At 69.8% G+C, this 22,577-nt stretch overlaps 1 protein-coding gene across 22 annotated transcripts in view; it reads left to right on the forward strand.

The window, feature by feature from the left end:
- The window catches only part of PLEC (plectin), a 63,122-nt gene that overhangs the window by 30,903 nt on the left and 9,642 nt on the right, over positions 1-22,577 (forward strand). For 7 of the 22 annotated variants that reach the window (XM_075024143.1, XM_075024152.1, XM_075024138.1 and 4 more), the window contains 32 exons: positions 1,069-1,130; positions 2,137-2,151; positions 2,562-2,651; positions 3,045-3,080; positions 4,810-4,887; positions 5,003-5,095; positions 5,436-5,602; positions 7,033-7,148; positions 7,281-7,387; positions 7,464-7,583; positions 8,203-8,298; positions 8,735-8,862; positions 10,039-10,132; positions 10,228-10,382; positions 10,587-10,893; positions 11,411-11,488; positions 11,726-11,887; positions 12,977-13,081; positions 13,341-13,436; positions 13,525-13,650; positions 14,101-14,253; positions 14,350-14,504; positions 14,621-14,747; positions 14,854-15,037; positions 15,156-15,313; positions 15,609-15,787; positions 16,003-16,141; positions 16,224-16,580; positions 16,693-16,776; positions 16,940-17,044; positions 17,291-17,389; positions 18,953-22,333. In XM_075024143.1, the coding sequence (XP_074880244.1) occupies positions 1,069-1,130; positions 2,137-2,151; positions 2,562-2,651; positions 3,045-3,080; positions 4,810-4,887; positions 5,003-5,095; positions 5,436-5,602; positions 7,033-7,148; positions 7,281-7,387; positions 7,464-7,583; positions 8,203-8,298; positions 8,735-8,862; positions 10,039-10,132; positions 10,228-10,382; positions 10,587-10,893; positions 11,411-11,488; positions 11,726-11,887; positions 12,977-13,081; positions 13,341-13,436; positions 13,525-13,650; positions 14,101-14,253; positions 14,350-14,504; positions 14,621-14,747; positions 14,854-15,037; positions 15,156-15,313; positions 15,609-15,787; positions 16,003-16,141; positions 16,224-16,580; positions 16,693-16,776; positions 16,940-17,044; positions 17,291-17,389; positions 18,953-22,333 (7,352 nt within the window). The remainder of the gene's footprint in view (positions 1-1,068; positions 1,131-2,136; positions 2,152-2,561; positions 2,652-3,044; positions 3,081-4,809; positions 4,888-5,002; positions 5,096-5,435; positions 5,603-7,032; positions 7,149-7,280; positions 7,388-7,463; positions 7,584-8,202; positions 8,299-8,734; positions 8,863-10,038; positions 10,133-10,227; positions 10,383-10,586; positions 10,894-11,410; positions 11,489-11,725; positions 11,888-12,976; positions 13,082-13,340; positions 13,437-13,524; positions 13,651-14,100; positions 14,254-14,349; positions 14,505-14,620; positions 14,748-14,853; positions 15,038-15,155; positions 15,314-15,608; positions 15,788-16,002; positions 16,142-16,223; positions 16,581-16,692; positions 16,777-16,939; positions 17,045-17,290; positions 17,390-18,952; positions 22,334-22,577) is intronic. The other 15 variants (XM_075024144.1, XM_075024155.1, XM_075024140.1 and 12 more) reach the window with 4 other exon arrangements.

Here is a 22,577-nt window from a genome sequence, read left to right on the forward strand (position 1 = left end):
CGTGGGAGCAGGAGGGAGAGCTGCCGGCTCCGGGTGACGGATCCTGGGGGGGTCCCTGCGGGTGCCCCCAGAGGAGCCACCCCAGGGACGGGGCTGAGCAGCCCCTGGGCCTCTCCCCACCCCGCAGAGCAGCGCTGGGGCGGCCGGGAGCAGCCTCTGTGCCCCACGGCTCCTGCAGCTACGGCTGGGGCTGGGCAGGCGGCGCCTGGGCTGTGCCGGGGCAGATACCCCGTGGGCTCGTCCCGATCCCCTACGCATCCCACTGGGAGGGAGCATGCTGTGCCTGGGGCTGCAGACACCCCCTGGGCTCATCCTGATCCCCTCCACATCCCACTCGGGGTAACATGCCGAGCCTGGGGGTGCAGACGCCCCGTGGGCTCATCCTGATCCCCTCCACATCCCACTGGGGGTGAACATGCCATGCCTGGGGGTGCAGACACCCCCTGGGCTCGTCCCGATCCCCTCCACGTCCCACTGGGAGGGAGCATGCTGTGCCTGTGGGTGCAGACACCCCCTGGGCTCATCCTGATCCCCTCCACATCCCACTCGGGGTAACATGCCGTGCCTGTGGGTGCAGACGCCCCATGGGCTCATCCTGATCCCCTCCACATCCCACTCGGGGTAACATGCCGTGCCTGGGGGTGCAGACGCCCCATGGGCTCACCCCGATCCCCCACACGTCCCACTGGGCCACGCACACAGCGCCTGGGGCTGTGCTGGGGCGGCTCCCTGGTCTCCCCGCTGTGGTTCGGTGGCGGGGGGGGGCTCAGGGCAGGGCTGGGCAGCCTCCCCCCCCCTCCCCGCTCCAGGCATTGCTTCTTGCAGGCATTGCTCAGCATTGCTGGGCTGCGGTGGTGCAGGCACGCAGGGGCCAATCCACATTAACTGTTTCCTTCCCCTTGCACGCCCCGTGACTCACTGCGGCTCCCCAGAGCGGTTGGCTCATCGCTTCCTCCGCCGGCGCTCCCGCCAGCCGTGCCGCCGGCGGGGCCCGGTTCTTGCCGGCAGCACCGCCGTGCCGGGACCCCCTGTGCTCCCCCCCTCACCCTGCCCTCTCCTCTCTTGCAGATGAGCGAGACCGGGTCCAGAAGAAAACCTTCACCAAATGGGTCAACAAGCACCTCATCAAGGTACGGGCATGCGCCGCCTTCTGCAGAACCCCAGCTGTCGCAGTGGAAAGTCCCCGGCTGTGCCGGCGGCAGCACCTGGCACCAGATCATCCCCAGCTGCGTCCCCACCGTGCCAGCCCGGCAGAGCACCCCAGGATGTGGGCAGCGGAGGCCCTTGGCAGCGCTGTGCCGGCACAGCCTCTCCCGGCTACCTGTGCCGGTGCTCCTGCCGCCTCGGCAGCAGACGGGCAGCGGTTGAGGCCGCTCGGCTGCCTCCATGGGGGGCTCTGGGGCTGCGGGCAGCGCCAGTGGCCCTTGCAGGCAGGAGCTGCCTGCCCTGCCTCCTCGCTTCCCCTGCCCGGCTGTGCTGTCCCGTGGCCGTGCCAGGCATCGGGCCAAGCCGGGAGCTGCCGGCCGCCCCCTCCCACGCGTGCCGTGCCAGCTCCGGGAGGGGATGGTGCTCTAGCCCCGGGCACGAGGGGACCTTTTGCAGGCTTTGATGCCGCGGAGCCTGGCAGCTCTGCCAGTCGCCCTCTCCGCCCTGGCACTGCCGCGACTTCCTTTGGGTACGAGGGTGCCCGCGCCCTTCCTGCCTGCCCCGGGGGAGCCGTGCCCACCGCGCTGCCTGCGCTCGGCAGCGCCTGCCCCGCTCGCTCCCATCCCATCCCGCTCTCCCGTCTCCAGCCGTTCCCCTCTCCCCGCTCCTTCCCCGTGCCGCCCGCGCCACGCGCCCAGACGAACCCCGCCAGGGCCCTGCCGGCGTGCCGGTGCCTGTCCCTGCCGCGCGGCGGGCAGAGCCCCACGTCAGTGCCTGGCACGTTCCAAGACGTCTCCCCGGCCCCCGCGTGTGGACGTGTCCCCGCATGCCAGGTGCCCGACCCTGTGGCATCAGTCCCATGGCATCGGTGCTGCCGTGGGGTGCCATCGCCCGGGGCAGGTCCCGGCCGCCCCCTGCCCACCCTGGGGCTGCCTCCTCTCTGCTGCCTCTCCTAATCTCTCTCTCTTCTCTCTACCTCTCCCCGCGCAGCACTGGCGAGCAGAGGTAGGTCTCTCCCTCTCTGGCTGCCCCCACCATGCTCTTTTTCTTCTCACACTTTCCCCTCCCCACGCTGGGGCCGGACCCCACGGCCGCCGGCATGGTGGGCAGCGGGTCCCCGCATGTGGCGGAGTGATGCCGGACCCAGCCCGGCCGCTGGTCCACAGGGCATGGGGGGGAGATGCTGGTGTGTGCTGGCAGCAGGGACACGGGGTTGGGGGCACCAGGCTGCGCGTGGGGACACGTGTGAATGCCTGCTGCACGTAGGGGGGGTCACTGGGCTCCCATCCCGGCTGCCCCATTTTGGTGCCGGCTGGCGTGGGGCAGGGGGGACAACAGAGCGGGGGGGGTGCTGGGGCTCTGCAGGGCTCGGCTGCGCCCCTGGCACCCCCGTAACGCCATCCCCATCCCCGCAGGCGCAGCGTCACGTCAACGACCTCTACGAGGACCTGCGGGATGGACACAACCTCATCTCGCTGCTGGAGGTGCTCTCGGGGGACACACTGGTAGGTCCCGCGCCGATCCCGCTGCCGCACCGCTGCCGCCCCACTCCCCTGCACCGGCTCCGCGTGCCGGGACCCTCCGGCTGCCGGCCATCCCATCCTCTGCTTCCCGCATCTGCCTCCTACCCTTCTCCCGCTTGGCCTCTTCCCTGCCTTCCATCCCATCCCGGAGAGCTGCCCGGCACTGTGCCGGAGCGCCCCGAGCCTCGCCGGCGCGGCCGCCCCCCTCCATCCCGCAGCTCCCCCAGCCCCACCGCGGCCTCTAACGCCCGGACGTCTCTTTGCTTTGGTGAACTCTCTGCTTCTCCGCGCTGGGCTCCTGTCGGCGGGTCTGCCCTGACCGTCCCCCTCCGGCCTTTGCCTCCTTCCTCTCTTTGCACTGCTCTGGCCGGGCAGCCGAGGGAGCGCGACGTGATCAGGAACTTGCGGTTGGTGAGTGGTTCTGCCGTTTGCTCTCCGCATGGCCCCGCGTGGCAAGCGCCCGCCGCCGCGACCGGGAGACGCTCCGCCACCGGTGTGGCCGCACCGTCCCGGTGCGGGTGCGGAGGAGACGCGCCGCCGCATGCTGTGCCGGGGGGAGGCGCGCCAGCACCCCAGGGCGCTCTGGCAGCGGGGTCAACCGGGTGTTTGAGCCCAAGTGCCGGCTAGGGCGGGTTTCCCTGGGCCGGGCCTTGCCTGCAGCGGTGAGATAGGAGCGCGGCATCACCGGGAGCAGTGCCACGGGGCTGGGACTCCCACGGGGCCAGAGCAGGGCTGCGGCTACTGGCGCTGCGGCAAGACGTGCTACCCGGCCCCGCAGCTCCTCGGGACTGCTAGAGGTCCCGGGGCACCCGGCGAGGGGGATGGCGTTGCGGCCGCTGACACCCCCGGCTCTCCCGCCGGGGCCGGACCCTGCCCCGACCGGCTGTGTTTCCCTTGTGCCCCGTGGCTGTGGGCAGAAGAGACCCTGGTCCATCACTGAGTGGCCTGTGGGGGGCTCGGGGGCTCCCCAGCCCTTCCAGCAGCCGAGGCCAGGCACAGCCGCTGCCGGTGGGGCGTCGGGCATTGCCACGGCGCCGGCGCGTACAGGGGGTCTGTCTAGGCAGGATCTGCCCGTGGGGGCTGCCCAGGGGACCCCCACCGGGGACCCGCAGGGGTGGGGACGTTCCTGCTGGGGGGGTCACCCAGCACGGTGGTGCCTGGTCCCTGCCGTGGGGCGAGACCGGAGCGTGCCGGCGAGCTGTGTGCTGCCTCCAGCACGGCCCTGCCGCATCCGCGCAGGCAGGACGGGCTGCGAGGAGCTGGCGAGGGCAGGACGAGCGGTGCTGCCGGGATGCCGCGGGCAGGGGCAGAGCAGGGCTGGACTGTGCCCGCGCTGTGGGGCCGGCTGTGCCCGCACCGTGGGGCCGGTGCTGCTGCATGGCCGAGGAAGCGCGGGTGCGGGATCCGGCGGCGAGGCCGGCTGCGCTTGCCATTGTTTGGTCCAGCAGCGCTTCCTGCCCGCAGCCCCGCGGGACGGGCAGAGGATTTCCTGGTGGGTCCGCGCTGCCCGCTGCCTCCTGCACGGCGGTGCGGCGGCACCTTGGCCGGGACCGGCTCGGCAGAGCTGCCCCGGGCAGCGGCTGCGATGCCCACGTGCATTGCGGGGGACCCAGGCCCCGGTCCCGGCACCAGCTCCCTGTGGCAACGGGGTGCCCGGCGCCTGCGTTCCTCTTGCCTGCCCTGCCGGCACAGGCAGCTGCGGCGTTTTGGGCTCAGCGAGGCGGCGTGGGGAGTCACTGGGCCCCCGGGACGGACGCCACGGGGAGCAGGGCTGCCGCGCAGGGGTGCAGCGGGCGCTGCTCTCGCACCGTGCCTGGCGCTTGGCTTCTCTTGGCCCCAGTGCTACGCAGGCGGCGTGGCCGCGCTAGGGCTGGGGGCAGTTTGGGCTGGGCTGGGCTGGCCCCGGCTGGCGGCTTTGTGGTGGGAGAGGCGGGGAATGTCCCCTCCCCAGTGGCGGCACGGGGACAAAGTGCGGAGGGTGTGTGGCATCGGCATGTGCGGCACCGGGAAGGGCTGGGCCGGTGCACGGGGTGGGCCGCGGTGCTCGGTGCCCAGCATCCCTCGCACGCGCGGGTGAGCCGGGGGCGGCGGGATGTGCCCGGCGAGGGCCGCGGCTCATCACCCCCTGCTCTCCCCACAGCCCCGGGAGAAGGGCAGGATGCGCTTCCACAAGCTGCAGAACGTGCAGATCGCCCTCAACTACCTGAAGCATCGGCAGGTGAGGGGGGGGGGGGTCGCGGGGCTGCTGGGCTGGCGGGACCCCCCCGGGGATCCCCAGGGCTGGGGCGCGCTCCTCGCCCTCCCTGCAGCCACCGCGTGCCTTGGCCTCGCAGGTGAAGCTGGTCAACATCCGCAACGATGACATTGCTGACGGCAACCCCAAGCTGACGCTGGGGCTCATCTGGACCATCATCCTCCACTTCCAGGTGAGCCCAGAGCCCGGCATGGCACTGGCCCCATGCCCACCGTGGGGCTCCGCCGGCATCCGTCTGTGCCCATGTGCCGTGCCACAGCCTGGGGAGAATGTGGCGATGGTGGGGCTGAGGGTGGTACCGGCGGTGCCGGGAGGCTGGGGCTCTGCAGCGACCGGGGGGGTCCCCAGTGCTGGTTTGGTCCCCCACGTGGGGCAGGAACAGGGTGGTGGTGGGGCTGGGGCATCGCTGGTGGAGGCTGCAGTGGGGTAGGAGACAGCCGCCGCGGAGCAAGCGCGCCCGTGCACGGTGGGAGTTGGCTGATGGGCCGGCGTAACCCCCCCTGTCCCGGCAGATTTCGGACATCCAGGTGACGGGGCAGTCAGAGGACATGACAGCCAAGGAGAAGCTGCTGCTCTGGTCCCAGCGGATGGTGGAGGATTACCAGGGCCTGCGCTGCGACAACTTCACCACCAGCTGGCGAGACGGGCGCCTCTTCAACGCCATCATCCACCGGCACAAGTAGGTGGAGCGGACCCAGCTCGGCTTCTGGCTGCCGCACGTCGGGGCAGTGCGCCGAGCTGGCCAGGTTGGGCAGCGCCATACCTGCCTGCGGGCACAGAGCTCCCATCTGCCTGGCAGGGACCCGGCACCCCCAGCCCTGTCCCTGCAGTGCCGAGCCTCCCTTGGCACAACCGTCCCCTGGCTCGGGCTCCTGGCTGAGCAGGGGCTCCCAGCCCCTGTGGTGGGGAGAGCAGCCCCCAGGGCTGTGGAGGGCCCGGCTCCGGCGCTGGCAGGATTTGGCCCCTTGCAGCAGCCGGCGGTGCAGGGTGATGCCATGCTTGGGGCAGGCGCGTGCTGGCTGGGACCGGCCGCCGGCGGGGCCGGCTGCGCCGATCCCGCTTTGGGGTGACGCAGGCACGTGCTCCCGACAAGTCCCAGCTCATCGGCCTGTGCCGGCAGTGCCGTGGCGGCACGGGGAGCCGTGTGGTTTAGCCACCTTCCCACGCTCCCACCCGACCTGCCGACCCGCTGCCTGCGCGGGCAGGCGGGCGCTGACCCCCCCGGGCAGTGGGCGCCGTGCCCTCCGCAGCGTGCCGGGGCGCAGGCAGACAGGCCCCCGCGGGCCCTGCCGGGGCCGCCGCGCACCTTTGGGGAACGCAAGTACGTGCAGGCGTGCCGCGCCCGTGCAGGGTGGGAGGAGGCACCCGTGCCGTGCCGTGCCGCGCCGAGCCGCGCCACACTCCGCACCAAGCCGCCGCCGCGGCAGGAGCTCACCAACCGCTGCACCGAGCTCGGTCCCGACATGGAGCAGAGCAGGCGGCATCAGGCCAGGAAGCAGCCGCGGCGCCGCGGCACGGGGAGCTCGGCGCGGGCTCTGCCGGGGGCGGAGGACGGGGTGGTGATGGTCTGCGAAGATGTCCCTGAGTGCCCGGCTGCCCCCGGCATCAGCGGCTCCTTCTACTCCATCCAGCACAGCCTGCGCCTCAGGGAGCTGTAGGCACTGGGCTGGGCTGGGGGCCGAGACCCCCTGCTGGGCTTGGGGGGGCCGGGTTTGCCACCTGCCCCACGGTGGGACCGGGGGGTCTGCCTGCTCCGGGGTCTGTGCTTGGGGCCGTTGGGGTGGCCCCGGCTCCCGGTGCCCTTGGGCCGGGTGTGGGGTCTCGCCGGCGCGTGGCGTGGGCGTGCGGGGTGTTTGGGTGGCTCGGCAGAGGCGCAGGCAGCCCCTGGGGGGGTGGACCCGCTGTCCCTGGGGTTTCTCCAAGCAACCGGCGCCCACGCCTGCTGGAAACCTGCGCCGTGGGGCAGGGCGGGTGGAGGGCGCTGCCTGTGGCCTCCGGCCCGGCCGTCTGCCAGGCGTGGTGGGAGAGCGGCCGCCGGCACGGACCCTGCCGCCAGCTGCTGCGCGGTCCCCGGCGGGACCCCCGCTGACCCGTTCCCGCTGCCCGCAGGCCCATGCTGATCGACATGAACCGGGTGTACCGCCAGAGCAACCTGGAGAACCTGGACCAGGCTTTCACCGTGGCCGAGCGGGACCTGGGGGTGACGCGCCTGCTGGACCCCGAAGGTATGGGCAGGGGCACCCGTCTGCGAGGGGACGGCGTCCTGGGGGGGGGCGGGGGGCCACCCCGCAGAGCCCCCATCCCTCTCCACCCCGGGGTCCCGCGTCCCCCCGCCCAGCTGTCCTCCCTCTCCCCAGACGTGGACGTGCCCCAGCCGGACGAGAAGTCCATCATCACCTACGTCTCCTCCCTCTACGACGCCATGCCCCGCGTGCCCGAGGTGCAGGACGGCGTCAAGGCCAACGTAAGTCTGGGGGCCGGGGGGCGTCCGCCTCCCCCCGCGGCGGGTGCCCATCCCCACGTGCCTCCCCTCCACCCAGGAGCTGCAGCTGCGCTGGCAGGAGTACTACGAGGTGGTGACGCTGCTGCTGCAGTGGATCCGCCAGCACACCGTCCTCTTCGAGGAGCGCCGCTTCCCCGCCAGCTACGAGGAGATCGAGGTGAGGGAGCCGGGACGGTGCCCCGGTGCTGGCAGGGGGATGAAAGGCTCCGGTGAGCCGTGCCGGTGCCTGGGGAGGTGCTTGGCGGTGGCCCAGCTGGCTGGCGACCTGGCCGTGGGCCGGCTCATGCCGGGGCGAGTCCTCTCGGTGCGGGCAACCCTGGGCCGGCACGCGCCCAGCCCCGCCGCGCTGCGAGCTTGCGCCGGCCTTGGGGTTGCGCAGCTCCGTGGGGAACGGGGAGGTCCGGCCGTGGCCGCGGCACTGCCTGTCTCTGAGTCTGCCGCCGGTCCCGGCCCCAGCTGGGTCCGTGCAGCCTGGCCCTGGGGGGCTGTGGGGCAGCGGGGGGCTCGGTGCCGGTGCTGGCCGGGAGGCACCGGGGAGCGGGCGGCTGTGCCGCGGCAGAGCCGGGGCGCCCCAGGCAGGGAGGGCCCCACTGACTCACTCTTTCCAGGCTCATGGTGAGTCACCGGTGGCAAACACCAGCTCCCCGCCCGGCCCCTTCCTTCCCGCCGGCTCTACACGCATGCAAAATGGTGGTGGTGGGGGGGATTTGCCCGAGCAGGGGGTCGCGGCGCCCGGGGGTCCGCGCGGCCCACCTTAGCGGCCCCCCTCTTGGCAGATCCTCTGGCGCCAGTTCCTGAAGTTCAAGGAGACGGAGCTCCCAGCCAAAGAGGCCGACAAGAACCGCTCCAAGGCCATCTTCCAGTCCCTGGAGGTGAGCGGCACCCGCCGCCGGCCGTGCCTGGGGGGCTGCGGGTCCTGGGGGGCCAGGGTCCTGAGGCACTGGGGTTCTCAGGGCAGGGATGTGATCCTGAAGGGCCAGGGGTCCCGGGGCTCTGGGGGTCCCAAGGGGCTGGGAGTTCCAGGGGTCTGGGATCCTGGGCACCGGCTTGTTCTGGGGGACTGGGGGTCCCGGGATACCAGGGGTCCTGGGACGCCGGGGGTCTTCCGGCAGCACTCGGCACGCCCCTGCCGTGTCCCCGCTGGGGCGGAGGCCGTCCCGTGCCTCTCCCATCTCGTGGCTCCCACGAGGCTTTGCCTCCGGCACGGAGCAACTGAGACGTGGCACCCACGGCTGGGGCTGCCCCCCCCCGCCGGCTGCCTGGGGGTCCCGGGGCCGGCGGTCTGACGAACCCGGGGGGGGGATGCAGGGCGCTGTGCAGTCCGGGCAGCTGAAGGTGCCCCCCGGGTACCACCCGCTGGACGTGGAGAAGGAATGGGGCAAGCTGCACGTGGCCGTCCTGGAGCGGGAGAAGCTGCTGCGGGCCGAGTTCGAGAGGTGAGTGCCGCGGGTGGGGGGCACCCACCGGGGTGGCGGGGGCTGCCGGCTCCGTGCACGGCGCCGGGGGGGGGCTGGAGCTGGGCTGGCACCCGCTCCCCCTTCCACGCAGCCAAGCCGCTGGGCTGGGCCGGGGTGGGGTGGGGTGTCCCGGCCCCCCCGTCCCGCCAGCGATGGAACCACAGGGTGCGTGAGTCATTGCCTGCCTCTGGGAAGCCAGCACTGCCGCCGGCCCCGAGCGCGCCGGCAGCCGGGCGGTGGTGGCTGTGCCGCGGGCTGGGCTTTGCCGTGCCGCCGGCACCGTGCCCCGTCCCACCGGAGGGGCTCGCACCACAGCGAGCGAGACCAGGCCTCGCCGGGGCCGGCGGCGCAGGCAGAGAGCGGGACCGGGGGCTGGCGGCGCAGGCAGGAGAAGGCAGCAGGGCCGAGCAGGCAGGCGGGCAGCCAGGGCAGGGTGGGGCTGGAGCCCTGCCCGCGGGCGGGAGCGGGATGGGGAGTGGATTGGGGATGGAGAGCGGGATGGGAATGGGATGGGGCTCCTCGCCTGGGCGGGGATGGGGTCTGGGTCTGCAGGGGCAGGGTCAGAGCTGGGCTGGCACGGAGTCCCTGCTGGGTGTGCAGGGACGGATCTGTGCTGTGTGGGGCGGGATCCGGACTGTGCATGGATAGTATGCGTGCTGCGCATGGACGGGATCCGTGCTGTGCATGGACAGGATCTGTGCTGTGCATAGATAGTATTTGTGCTGTGCATGGACAGTATTCGTGCTGTGCATGGACGGGATCCGTGCTGTGCACGGACAGGATTTGGGCTGTGCATGGACGGGATCTGTGCTGTGGATGGATAGTATCCGTGCTGTGCATGGACGGGATCTGTGCTGTGCATGGATAGTGTTTTTGCTGTGCATGGATAGCATCCATGCTGTGCATGGACAGGATCCGTGCTGTGCGTGGATAGTATTCGTGCTGTGCATGGACGGGATCTGTGCTGTGCATGGATGGGATCTATGCCACGTGGGGCGGGATCTGTGCCTTGCACAGACAGGATCTGTGCTATGCGGGTATGGGATCCATGCCATGCATGGATGGGATCAGTGCCCCACGGGGCAGGATCTGTACCGTGCGTGGACGAGGTGAGTGCCCGCACGCTGACCCCAGCTCCGCCGTCTCCCCGCACAGGCTGGAGCGGTTGCAGCGCATCGTCAGCAAGCTGCAGATGGAGTCGGGGCTCTGCGAGGAGCAGCTCAACCAGGCTGACACCCTGCTCCAGTCGGTGAGCGGCGGCTCCGGCTGCGGAGTGGGGGCCGGGCGGCACGCGGGGCCCTGACCGTGCCCCTGACCGTGCCCTTGGCCACGTCCCATCCCCAGGATGTCCGACTGCTGAACGCGGGGAAGCCGCCGCAGAAGGCAGCCGAGATCGAGCGGGACCTGGACAAGGCGGACGCCATGATCCGGCTGCTCTTCAACGACGTGCAGACCCTCAAGGATGGCCGGCACCCGCAGGGGGAGCAGATGTACCGCAGGTACGGCTGCGCTGGCGGCCGGTGCCGCCGCGGCACGGCCCACACGGCGTGCCCCACGCAGGGCACCCTGGCGCTCGCCTGGCTGCAGGAACAGCCCACGACCTGTGGCCCCCACATCCCCTGTGCCCCCCACGTCCCCTGTGCCCCCCACATCCCCTATGCATGTCGCCATGCCCTCCGTGCCGACGCGCTGCCTGCCCGCAGGGTGTACCGCCTGCACGAGCGCCTGGTGGCCATCCGTACCGAGTACAACCTGCGGCTCAAGTCGGGCGCGCCGGCGGCGGCGGTCACCGTGCCGCTGGGGCAGCGGCCGCGGCAGGAGCTGGACGAGGCCACGCTGCGGTACCTGCAGGACCTGCTGGCCTGGGTGGAGGAGAACCAGCGGCGACTGGGGGCGGCCGAGTGGGGGGTGGACCTGCCCACCGTGGAGTCCCACCTGGGCAGCCACCGCGGCCTCCACCACTCCATCGAGGAGTTCCGCACCAAGATCGAGCGGGCGCGGGCCGACGAGGTGAGCCGCCCGCTGCCGGGTCTCCCCGGGGCTGCCCCCACCCCTGCTCCTGGGGGTCCCCGACGTGCCGTGGCTGCACACAGGCTGGTGGGGGGCTCCGAGAAGAGCAGCCCATCCTGGCCACCCCGGCCCCAGCTCTGCCCGCTGGCTGCCTGCTCCGGAGCCCCTCTGTGCCCTGGGATCCCCTGGATGGGCAGAGGGCACCCCGCTGCCCCCCTACCCCTCTCGCGCCCCAGGGCTGCCCCCCCCCCACTGCCCACTGTCCCACCTTCAGCCGGGGGATGTGGCAATGGGAGCTGGCGCTGCTGCCAGTGCAGAGGGGCTGCCGGGGCTGGCGCTGCTCCCTCCGTGCACGGCTCTCGCCCTGCCCTGCGGCCCTGCCCCGGTGCTCCCCGGCATTAGGGTCTCTCCCCGGACCCCACCTTTTGGAGGCCGGGGTGCTCTGGAGAGGCTGGGGTGCTGCTGTCCCCACGGGGTGGGACGGGAGGTCCCCGCACTCACGACACATCTCCCCCAGGCACAGCTCTCCCCCGGTCCCCGCAACGCCTACCGGGAGTGCCTGGGCAAGCTGGACCTGCAGTACGCCAAGCTGCTGGTGAGGCTCTGGGCTGGGGTGGGGGGGGTGCAGGACATGACATGGGGGTGACATGCAGCGGGGAGGTTGTGTGACATGGGGGGGATGTGCGGGGAGGAGGATGTGGGGGGGAGAGGTGCGGGGAGGAGGATGCAGGACATGGGGGAGATGGAGATGTGCGGGGAGGAGGTGCAGGACATGGGGGAGAGGTGCGGGGAGGAGGGTGCGGAGGCAGCCCACCCCTGCGCCCGTTCCCAGAACTCCTCCAAGTCCCGGCTGCGGCACCTGGAGAGCCTCCACGGCTTCGTCAGCGCCGCCACCAAGGAGCTGATGTGGCTGAACGAGAAGGAAGAGGAGGAGGTGAACTTCGACTGGAGCGACCGCAACCCCAACATGACGGCCAAGAAGGAGAACTACTCGGTACGGAGAGAGCCCGGGACGTGCCGCCCTGTCCGCTCCCTGTCCCTGCACACGGCTGTCCTGCCCTGTCCCTGTCCCTATCCCTGCATGTGGCTGTCCTGCACTGTCCCCATCCCTCCCTGTCCCTGCATGTGGCTGTCCTCACACGGTCCCTGTCCCTCTGGCCTGGCGGTGACAGATTTTTGGAGGTGCCCCCCGCACCCTGTGGCAGAGGATGCTCTTTGGCCACACCGCTGCGCCGCTGTGCCGTGCTGCTTGCCGAGGCTCCAGCCCTGCTCTTATCTCCTCCTCGTGCCAGCTCTGCTCGTTATCTCCTCGCTGTCTGATCTGTGGCTGGAGGCACTCTTCCCCTCACGCTATCGCTATCGATTGACTGACTGAAACCACATCTGTGCTCTGCAGCTGAGCACCCCCAGCCCCTTAACCCTGCTTCTGCCGCGTCTTCTGCTGCGCTTGCACACCGATTGACGGTCGCACATCCCCCAGACTGGACTTGGGGTGTCGCAAACCTCTGCACCACCGTCCCGCCCCACAGTCTCTGAGCATCCCCAGCCCCATCCCTCAGCCCCACAGGCCCTGTGTCCCCCTCCCTGAACACCCCCAGCCCCCGTGTCCCCCACCCTGAGCACCCTCAGTCCCCGTGTCCCCCTCCCTGAGCACTCTCAGCCCCCATATCCCATCCCTGAGCACCCTCAGCTCCCGTATCCCCCCGAGCACCCTCAACCCCTGTGTCCCCCTCCCTGGGCACCCCCATCTCCTGTGTCCCCCTCCCTGAGCACCCCCAGGCCCCTCCCTCACCCCCCTCAAACCCTGTCCCCCAGTGCCCCTACCCCTGCCCCCCCCCACTCTCCATGCCCCCCAGCTCCCCACCCCAGCAGGCTTCTGTGGTGAGTGCTGGACCCAATACCCCCCACCCCAAGCATCCCCCTCCAGCTTGTCCCCAGTAGCCCCCGGCAGCCTCAGAGTGCCCGGGGTGGGGGCAGAAAGGTGCCTCAATCCCGGGCACACGCAGATGTGCACAGATGTGTACATACACGCGTGCCCTGCTGGGGGGCCGGGCGCTCATCCCCCCCCTCGGGGCTGTGCCAGGGGCTGATGCGGGAGCTGGAGCTGCGGGAACGCCGAATCAAAGAGCTGCAGAGCACGGGGGACCGGCTGCTGCGGGAGGAGCACCCGGGCAGGCAGACCCTGGAGGTGAGGGGGGCTGTGGGGGGGGGCTGGGGCACTGCGGCTCACTGGTGGGAGTCGTGGGGTGGTGGGCACGGCGGCTCGCTGGCGTGGGGCAGTGGGCAGTGCACGGGTGGGCTGGGGCAGTGCAGGTAGCTGCCTGGGCTGAGTGGGGGCTGGCAGTGGGCAGAAGCAGCAGGGTTGGGGCTGGCCGGTGCCGGTGCTGGTGCCGGTGCTGGTGCCGGTGCCGGTACGGGCAGGGCAGGGTGACGCATCCCCTTTTCAGGCCTTCCAGGCAGCCTTGCAGACCCAGTGGAGCTGGATGCTCCAGCTGTGCTGCTGCATCGAAGCCCACCTGAAGGAGAACAGCGCTTACTTCCAGGTAGGGTGGGGTGGGAGGGGGTGCCCCCACCAGCGCACCCACGGCTGGCCGGGCACCCACCCTGGCTGACTCCCCCCCGCCCCCCTAGTTCTTTGCCGACGTGAAGGAGGCTGAGGAGTTCCTGAGGAAGACGCAGGAGAACATGAAGAAGAAATACTCGTGTGATCGCAGCATCACGGTCACGCGCCTGGAGGACCTGCTGCAGGACTGCATGGTGAGTGACCCCCGCCCGCTGCAGCCCCAGGGGTGGCCCCCCCCGTGTGTGCCCAGCTGCAGGGTGCCTGGGTGACGTCCCCACATGCGCACCCCACTGCAGAGCTTCAGGGATGCCCCCCAATACGTGCACTCCGCTGCAGCACCCTGGGGTGACCCCCCCCCACTGCAGTGACCTCCCCCCAATAAGCAGACCCCGCTGCAGGAGTGACCCCCTCCCAGTCCCCTCCAGTGATCCCCCCATAATCCCCCTCCCCATTGCAGAGCCTCTCTGCAGTGACCCCCCCATCCGCAACCCAGGGCCCCTGTGGGAGTGGGTGAGCCTCCCACGGAGCCTCCCACCCCTACACTGCCGCCTGCTCCCCGGACCCCCGGACCCCCACCATGGGGCTCCCCCTACCCAGCGGGGCACAACGGGGGGCAGCACCCCCTGACCCCACTGTGCCCACAGGAGCAGAAGGACCAGCTGGCGGAGTACGGGGGGCAGCTGGCGGGGCTGGCCCGCCGCGCCAAGGCCATCGTCCAGCTGAAGCCCCGCAGCCCCAGCACCCCCCTCCAGGGCCGCCCGCCCATCCAGGCCGTCTGCGACTACAAGCAAATGGAGGTGCGAGGGGGAGCAGGGAGCTGGGGGGGAAGGCCGGGGGGGGGGGATGTGCGGGGACCCCCCCAACCCCGGGCTCACGCCACCCTGGCCCTGCAGATCACAGTGCACAAGAACGACGAGTGCGCCCTGCTCAGCAACGCCCAGCCCTACAAGTGGAAGGTGCTGAGCGCCGCCGGCAACGAGGCCATCGTCCCTTCCGTCTGCTTCCTCGTGCCACCCCCCAACAAGGAGGCACTGGACGCCGTGCACAGGTGAGCGCCGGCCACCACCCCCCCCCAACTCCTGGGCCATGCCGTTGGCTCCACGGCACCGTCCTTGGCTCCCCGCTCTGCTGTGGGGTCCCCCCGCTCACGCCACCTCTCCGCAGGCTGGAGGCCACCCACCAGCACCTCCTCGTGCTCTGGCACCAGCTGCACCTGGACATGAGGAGCCTCCTGTCCTGGCAGTACCTGATCCGCGACATCCAGCAGATCCAGTCCTGGTCCCACCTGACGGTGAGTCGTCCCCCAGTGCCAGCACAGGGCAGCACCCAGCCCGGGGGGTTCCCCCTGGGGTCCCACTCCAGCGGTGGGAGCTGACAGCGCCCTTTCCCCCGCCCAGTTCCGCACGATGCAGGTGGAGGAGTGCCGGCAGGTCCTGCGCAGCCTGGAGACCCACTACCAGGAGTTCCTGCGGGACAGCCAGGACTCGCAGAGCTTCCAGCCCGATGACCGGCTGCATGTGGAGCGCGAGTACAACGCCTGCACCCAGAAGTACGAGCTGCTGCTGCGCAGCCAGGAGAAAGGTGAGCCCCCTCCTCCCTGTCACCCTGTGTGCTCCCTGGGGCATCCCCTCCGTCCCTGGCAATGCGGACAGGGCGAACAGAGTGGGAAGCTGCTAACCTGTCCCTGCTGTCCCCACAGGAGAGCAGGACGAGTCCCTGTGCAAGAACTACATCTCCCAGCTGAAGGATATCCGCCTGCAGCTGGAGAGCTGCGAGACCCGCACCATCCACAAGATCCGCCTGCCCCTCGACAAGGACCCGGTCAAAGAGTGTGCCCAGCGCATCAGCGAGCAGCAGGTACGTGTGCACACACGTGTGTGCAGGTGTGCAATGCACATGGACTGGAACCTCAGCACCCAGAGCGGGGCTGGTGTCTGTCTGCCCACACTGGTGGGCTGCAGACCCCTTCTCTGCTCTGCCCCTTCTCCTCTGGGGTTGGGGGTGGCCGGGGGCTCTGCGGGCCAGGTCCTGGCTGGCAGGACATGGAGTTTGGCACGGTGTTATATGGGGAATCAGCCAAGGGCAGGGCTCGGCCCCAAACTGCAGCTGGCAAGCGCCAGGCAAGGAGTGAGAGACCCTCCTCTCCCTGCAGCAAATCCACCTGGAGTTGGAGGGCATCAAGAAGAATCTGGACAAGGTCAGCGAGAAGACAGAGAAGGTGCTGGCCCAGCCAGAGCAGGCCAGCTCGGCCCCCGTCTTGCGCTCAGAGCTGGAGATCACCCTGCAGAAGATGGACCAGGTGTACAGCCTCTCCAGCATCTACCTGGAGAAGTGAGTGCCCAGCCCCTGCGCGGCTCCTTGGTCATCCTGGGCTGGGGAAAACTGCTGCATCAGCTGGGATGAGCCTGGTTGGGCCAGGGGTGGGCTGATGAGGTCTGGAGGAAGCTGGCTGTGCTGGCGTGTCCTTCCCTTCCCATAAGCTCCTGGCTGTGTGCCGACTGACGCTGCTGCCCGGCACTGGCTGAGCCCATCTCCTCTCTCCGCAGGCTGAAGACCATCAACCTGGTGATCCGCAGCACTCAGGGGGCAGAGGAGCTGGTCAAGAAGTACGAGGACCAGCTGAAGGACGTGCAGACTGTGCCGGCTGACCTCAAGGAGCTGGAGGCCAGCAAGGCCGAGCTGAAGGTAACAGCTAAGGCAGCACTGTGCCGGAGGGGAGCTGGGGGGGAGCCGGGGCCAGGGCTGAGCCCTGCTCTGTCTGCCGCAGCGGCTGCGCACGCAGGCGGAGGGGCATCAGCCCTTCTTCAGCACGCTGGAGACTGACCTGAGCAAGGCCAAGGATGTCAACGAGAGGATGGTCAGGGGCCACAGCGAACGTGACGTGGACCTGGACCGCTACCGGGAGAGAGTCCAGCAGCTGCTGGAGCGCTGGCAGGCTGTCCTCACCCAGACGGACCTGCGCCAGCGCGAGCTGGACCAGCTGGGCCGCCAGCTGCGGTACTACCGCGAGAGCTGCGATGGGCTCCTCCAGTGGATCCAGGACGCAAAGCAGCGGCAGGAGAAAATCCAGGCAGTGCCCATCACCGACAGCAAGACTGTGCGGGAGCAGCTGCTGCAGGAGAAGGTAGCACCCATGGCAGGGCAAGTGGTGCTGGCCTGGCCGGTGCTCTCGGCCATCCCTGGCCGCGGTGGGGCAGCCACAGAGTGCCTGAGCTCAACCCCACACGTTTCCCCAGAAACTCCTGGAGGAGTGCGACCGCAACAAGGAGAAGGTGGAGGAGTGCCAGCGCTACGCCAAGCAGTACATCGACGCCATCAAGGTGCGCCCGCTGGCTGTCCCTGCCTGCTCCGGGATGGCCTCCCCGGTGGTGCCGGGGCAGGCGTGGGACTGGGGAGGGGTAGCCCAGTGCCAGGAGGCCCCGAAGGACCTGGGGGCTTGCTGGGGATGCTGGCCAGCATGTTGAGGACCCCTCTCCCCGGCAGGATTATGAGCTGCAGCTGGTGAGCTTCAAGGCACAGGTGGAGCCGATGGCCTCTCCGGCCAAGAAGCCCAAAGTGCAGTCTGCGTCTGACAGCATCATCCAGGAGGTGAGGGGGGGCCCCCTCTGTGTGCAGGCCTGGGGTGCCCCACGGGTCCCGCTGTGCGGCTGATCCCAAGCAGCTCCTTCCCCAGGAGCGGAGGGCTGCAGCCCTTTGCTGAAGGGGTGGGCATGGGGGGGCTGGCATGCAGGCTCACCTCCGTCTGGCCCCACCACTGCTGGGGTGCCGGGCAGCTGGGTGGGGGGGTTGCCACTGACACGCTCCCTCCCTGCTGACCCCTGCCGTCTGCCACAGTACGTAGACTTGCGGACGCGGTACAGCGAGCTGACCACGCTCACGAGCCAGTACATCAAGTTCATCACGGAGACGCTGCGGCGGCTGGAGGAGGAGGAGGTAGGGGAGCGGCGTGCGGGCACGTGGGGTGGCATGACTCCGGCTGCGTTCTCTCTCCTGCATAACAACGGGGAACATGGTTCATGATGACTGCCGGCCCCCCATCACTAACACTGGCCCATGGCCTCTAACCCTGCTCTGATCCGGGCTCCTGGGACCGAAGCTGCTGGCTCTGGGTGCAGCAGGTCTCCGAGCCGAGAGGGCCAGCCGGGGCGGCACACAGAGCCAGCTCCAGGCGCCGCCGGGCTCTGGCGTGACTGGTGGTAGGAGGCACTTCCCAGATACACGTAGTGCAGTCAGCATCTGCCTTCCGCATGAACGCTGTGCTCGGGCGCCGCGGGACCGGAGCCCTCGGGTGTTCTGTCTTGGTAACCTTTCTAACTCTTGGTTTCTGCCCTTGGAAGTCGAGCCGCTTTGCCAGTGCTTTGTCTTGGGGGATGTTTGTGTTGGTGGGGATCTAATGGAGGGTAAAAAACCAGGATGACTCTGGCATCCCTGCACCAGGTACTCACTCTGCGCATGTCCCCCTCCCCACGGCACCCCTCTGCCTCACCCCATGGCTGTCAGCAGCCTGCACGCCCCTCCTGCTCGCTGCACCCCTGCCCGCTGGAGAGCCACTCACCCCCGCACTCCTCACCCTCCTCTGCCTCTGCCTCTGCTCCCAGGCCCTCACTGCACCTCTTGGGGCAGCGCGAGGGGACCCAGCCCCACGGCACAGGGGTCCGGCTTACCCGCATGTGCGCTGCCTCTGCCCAGGTCCCGCACGGAGCGCGCGCCTGCCTTGCTCACGGTGCATGCAGCACGAGTGCTCTGCGGCGCAGCCACGCAGGAGCCGTGTCGGCCCTTTGGCAGACGGCTGGTTGGCTGGGTTGCCTGGAGCGGGCCGGGGGGAGGGATTCGGACCAGCTGGGGCAGCAGGGGCTGGAGCTTGGATTGCTCTCCACATCGTCAAGGCTTTCCTGGGAGGGAAAGCTCCGCTGGTACCTCCCTTGCCACCCACTCCCCTCTGTCCTGCTCACCCTGGTGCTCTGGCTGGGTCTCTTGTTTCCCCGTGGTGATGGCTCTCTGCGTCAGCCCCTCTCACATGGGGAGCCCCTGTGAGCATGGGAGGAGGCTCCCCTCTGTGGGGGGCCGAGGCAGGGCTCTGGCTGGAGGGCAGTGGGCACGGTGGTGGTGTGCAAGCTGCTCGCATCCGTCTCCATCGCCTCGGGCTTTGCTCGCGCTCCATCCTTTCTCTGTGGTACGTGGGCCATCCTTGCTTCTTGCACTGCTGTCTCGGTCCTGTCGCCCGTCCGCCCACGCTGTGCTAAGTGGGACACGGTAGTCGTGTGTCCCCTGTCTGCCATACGTCTTCTGGAAGCTGGCATCACCGCCTCCAGCTCGCGGGGAGGCCCAGGGACCTGAAGCCATTCCATGCGCATCCTCCACCCCTCCGCCCCGGACTGTCCCGTCTCTCGGTGGTGCGTGGTTGTGGCTGGCATTGACACCGTGGCTCGGTCGCATCCCTTGTGATTTCTCTCTCTCTCCCCCCTCTGTTTTCTCTGCACCCTCTTTCCCCTCCAGAAAGCCGCCGAGAAGCTGAAGGAGGAGGAGAGGAAGCGGCTGGCGGAGGTGGAGGCCCAGCTGGAGAAGCAGCGGCAGCTGGCCGAGGCCCACGCCAAAGCCAAGGCGCAGGCGGAGGCAGAGGCGCGGGAGCTGCAGCTCCGCATGCAGGAGGAGGTCACCCGGCGGGAGGTGGTGGCCGTGGACGCCGAGCAGCAGAAGCAGAACATCCAGCAGGAGCTGATGCAGCTGCGGCAGAACTCCGACCACCAGATCAAGTCCAAGGTCAAGTTAATCGAGGAGGCCGAATACAACCGCAAGAAGGTGGAGGAGGAGATCCGCCTCATCCGCCTCCAGCTGGAGAGCACCGAGAAACAGCGGGTGGGCGCCGAGACGGAGCTGCAGGAGCTGCGGGCACGTGCCGAGGATGCCGAGCGGCAGAAGAGGCAGGCGCAGGAGGAGGCTGAGCGCCTGCGCCGGCAGGTGAAGGAAGAGAGCCAGAAGAAGCGGGAGGCAGAGGAGGAGCTGAAGCGCAAGGTGCAGGCCGAGCGGGATGCGGCGCGGGAGAAGCAGAAGGCGGTGGCGGACCTGGAGAAGCTGCGGCTGCAGGCAGAGGAGGCCGAGCGGCGGATGCGGCAGGCGGAGGCCGAGAAGGAGCGGCAGATCCAGGTGGCCCAGGAGGTGGCCCAGCGGAGCGCCGAGGCCGAGCTGCAGAGCAAGCGGCTGTCCTTTGCTGAGAAGACGGCGCAGCTGGAGCTGTCGCTGCAGCAGGAGCACATCACGGTGGCCCACCTGCAGGAGGAGGCCGAGCGGCTGAAGAAGCAGCAGCTGGAGGCCGAGCGGTCACGGGAGGAGGCCGAGAAGGAGCTGGAGCGCTGGCGGCAGAAGGCCAACGAGGCGCTGCGGCTGCGGCTGCAGGCAGAGGAGGTGGCCCACAAGAAGGCGCTGGCGCAGGAGGAGGCAGAGAAGCAGAAGGAGGACGCGGAGCGGGAGGCTCGCAAGCGCGCCAAGGCGGAGGAGTCGGCCCTGCGGCAGAAGGAGCTGGCGGAGGAGGAGCTGGAGAAGCAGCGGGAGCTGGCGGAGGGCACGGCCCAGCAGAAGCTGGCGGCAGAGCAGGAGCTGATCCGGCTGAAGGCAGAGATGGAGAACGGGGAGCAGCAGCGCCTGCTCCTGGAGGAGGAGCTCTTCCGGCTGAAGAAGGAGGTGAGCGAGGCCATCCAGAAGAGGAAGGAGGTGGAGGACGAGCTGGCCAAGCTGCGGGCCGAGATGGAGATCCTGCTGGAGAGCAAGGCCAAGACGGAGGAGGAGTCGCGCTCCACCAGCGAGAAGTCCAAGCAGCGGCTGGAGGCCGAGGCCAGCAAGCTGCGGGAGCTGGCCGAGGAGGCCGCCCGGCTGCGGGCCCTCTCCGAGGAGGCCAAGAGGCAGCGGCAGCTGGCAGAGGACGAGGCCGGCCGGCAGCGGGCCGAGGCCGAGCGCATCCTGAAGGAGAAGCTGGCGGCCATCAACGAGGCCTCGCGGCTGAAGGCGGAGGCGGAGATCGCCCTGAAGGAGAAGGAGGCCGAGAACGAGCGGCTGCGGCGGCTGGCAGAGGACGAGGCCTACCAGCGCAAGCTGCTGGAGGAGCAGGCGGCCCAGCACAAGCAGGACATCGAGGAGAAGATCGCCCTGCTGAAGCGCTCCTCGGAGAGCGAGCTGGAGCGGCAGAAGGGCCTGGTGGAGGACACGCTGCGGCAGCGGCGCCAGGTGGAGGAAGAGATCCGCGCCCTGAAGGCCAGCTTCGAGAAGGCCTCGGCGGGCAAGACCGACCTGGAGCGGGAGCTGAGCCGCATCCGCGGGGAGGCGGAGGAGGTGCAGCGCAGCCGGGAGCAGGCTGAGCGGGAGGCCGAGAGGCAGCGGGCGCTGGCGCTGGAGGAGGAGGGCCGCCGGCGGGAGGCTGAGGAGAAGGTGCAGGCCATCCTGGCGGCCGAGGAGGAGGCCGGGCGACAGCGGCGGCTGGCCCTGGAGGAGGTGGAGCGGCTGAAGGCCATGGTGGAGGAGGCCAGGCGGCAGAAGGAGCTGGCGGAGAAGGAGTCGGAGCGGCAGATCCAGCTGGCGCGGGAGGCGGCGCAGAAGCGGATCGAGGCGGAGGAGAAAGCCCACCTGGCCGCCGTGCAGCAGAAGGAGCAGGAGCTGCTGCAGACGCGGCAGCAGGAGCAGAGCCTCCTGGACCGGCTGCGGGAGGAGGCCGAGCGGGCCAGGCGGGCGGCGGAGGAGGCCGAGTTCGCCCGCAGCAAGGCTGAGCAGGATGCCAGCCTCTCCCGGCAGAGGGTGGAGGAGGCCGAGCGGCTGAAGCAGCGGGCGGAGGAGGAGGCTCAGGCCAAGGCGCAGGCACAGGCAGACGCGGAGAAGCTGCGGAAGGAGGCCGAGCTGGAGGCGGCGAAGCGGGCGCAGGCGGAGCAGGCGGCCCTGCGGCAGAAGCAGCTGGCGGACGCCGAGATGGAGAAGCACAAGAAGTTTGCCGAGCAGACGCTGCGGCAGAAGGCGCAGGTGGAGCAGGAGCTGACCAAGGTGAAGCTGCAGCTGGATGAGACGGACCACCAGAAGGGCATTCTGGATGAGGAGCTGCAGCGGCTGAAGGAGGAGGTGACCGACGCCGTCCGGCAGAAGGCCCAAGTAGAGGAGGAGCTCTTCAAGGTCCGGGTGCAGATGGAGGAGCTGGCGAAGCTCAAGAACCGGATCGAGGAGGAGAACAAGGCACTGATCCTCAAGGACAAGGACAACACGCAGAAGTTCCTGGCGGAGGAGGCCGAGAAGATGAAGCAGGTGGCGGAGGAGGTCGCCCGCCTCAGCGTAGAGGCCCAGGAGGCCGCCCGCATGCGGAAGCTGGCTGAGGACGACCTGGCGCAGCAGCGGGCGCTGGCGGAGAAGATGCTCAAGGAGAAGATGCAGGCAGTGCAGGAGGCCACACGGCTGAAGGCCGAGGCGGAGATGCTGCAGAAGCAGAAAGACCTGGCGCAGGAGCACGCCAAGCGGCTGCAGGAGGACAAGGAGCAGATGCAGCAGCGCCTGGCTGAGGAGACCGAGGGTTTCCAGAAAACCCTGGAGGCTGAGCGCCGGCGGCAGCTGGAGATCACAGCTGAGGCCGAGCGCCTCAAGCTGCACGTGGCGGAGATGAGCATGGCCCAGGCCAAGGCCGAGGAAGAAGCCAAGCGGTTCAAGAAGCAGGCGGAGGAGATCAGCGAAAGGCTGCACGAGACCGAGCTGGCCACGCAGGAGAAGATGACGCTGGTGCACACTCTGGAGATCCAGCGGCACCAGAGTGACCAGGACGCGGAGAAGCTGCGGAGGGCCATCGCCGACCTGGAGCAGGAGAAGGAGAAGCTGAAGCAGGAGGCAGCGTTGCTGCAGCAGAAGGCAGAGGAGGTACTGGGTTGTGGGTCCCCCTTAGCGGTGGTGGTACGCAGGGAGGCCTTCCCTCTCCCCAGCCGCCCCGCACCGTGTCCTGAGACAGCAGGTGCGTGGGCGGCTGGCCAGGCTCTGGGAGCTGTGCTGGCCGGTCCCCGAGGACCGTTGCTGCAGCGCAGGCGTGCAGCCTCCAGCCCTGGAGCTGCGCCCTGCACCTGATGGGCATGGAGCTGGCTGCTGGCACCGTCCAGGAGGCGGAGGC

The sequence above is a fragment of the Buteo buteo genome, chromosome 3 (assembly GCF_964188355.1).
Source record: "Buteo buteo chromosome 3, bButBut1.hap1.1, whole genome shotgun sequence".
NCBI classification, from domain to species: Eukaryota; Metazoa; Chordata; class Aves; order Accipitriformes; family Accipitridae; genus Buteo; species Buteo buteo.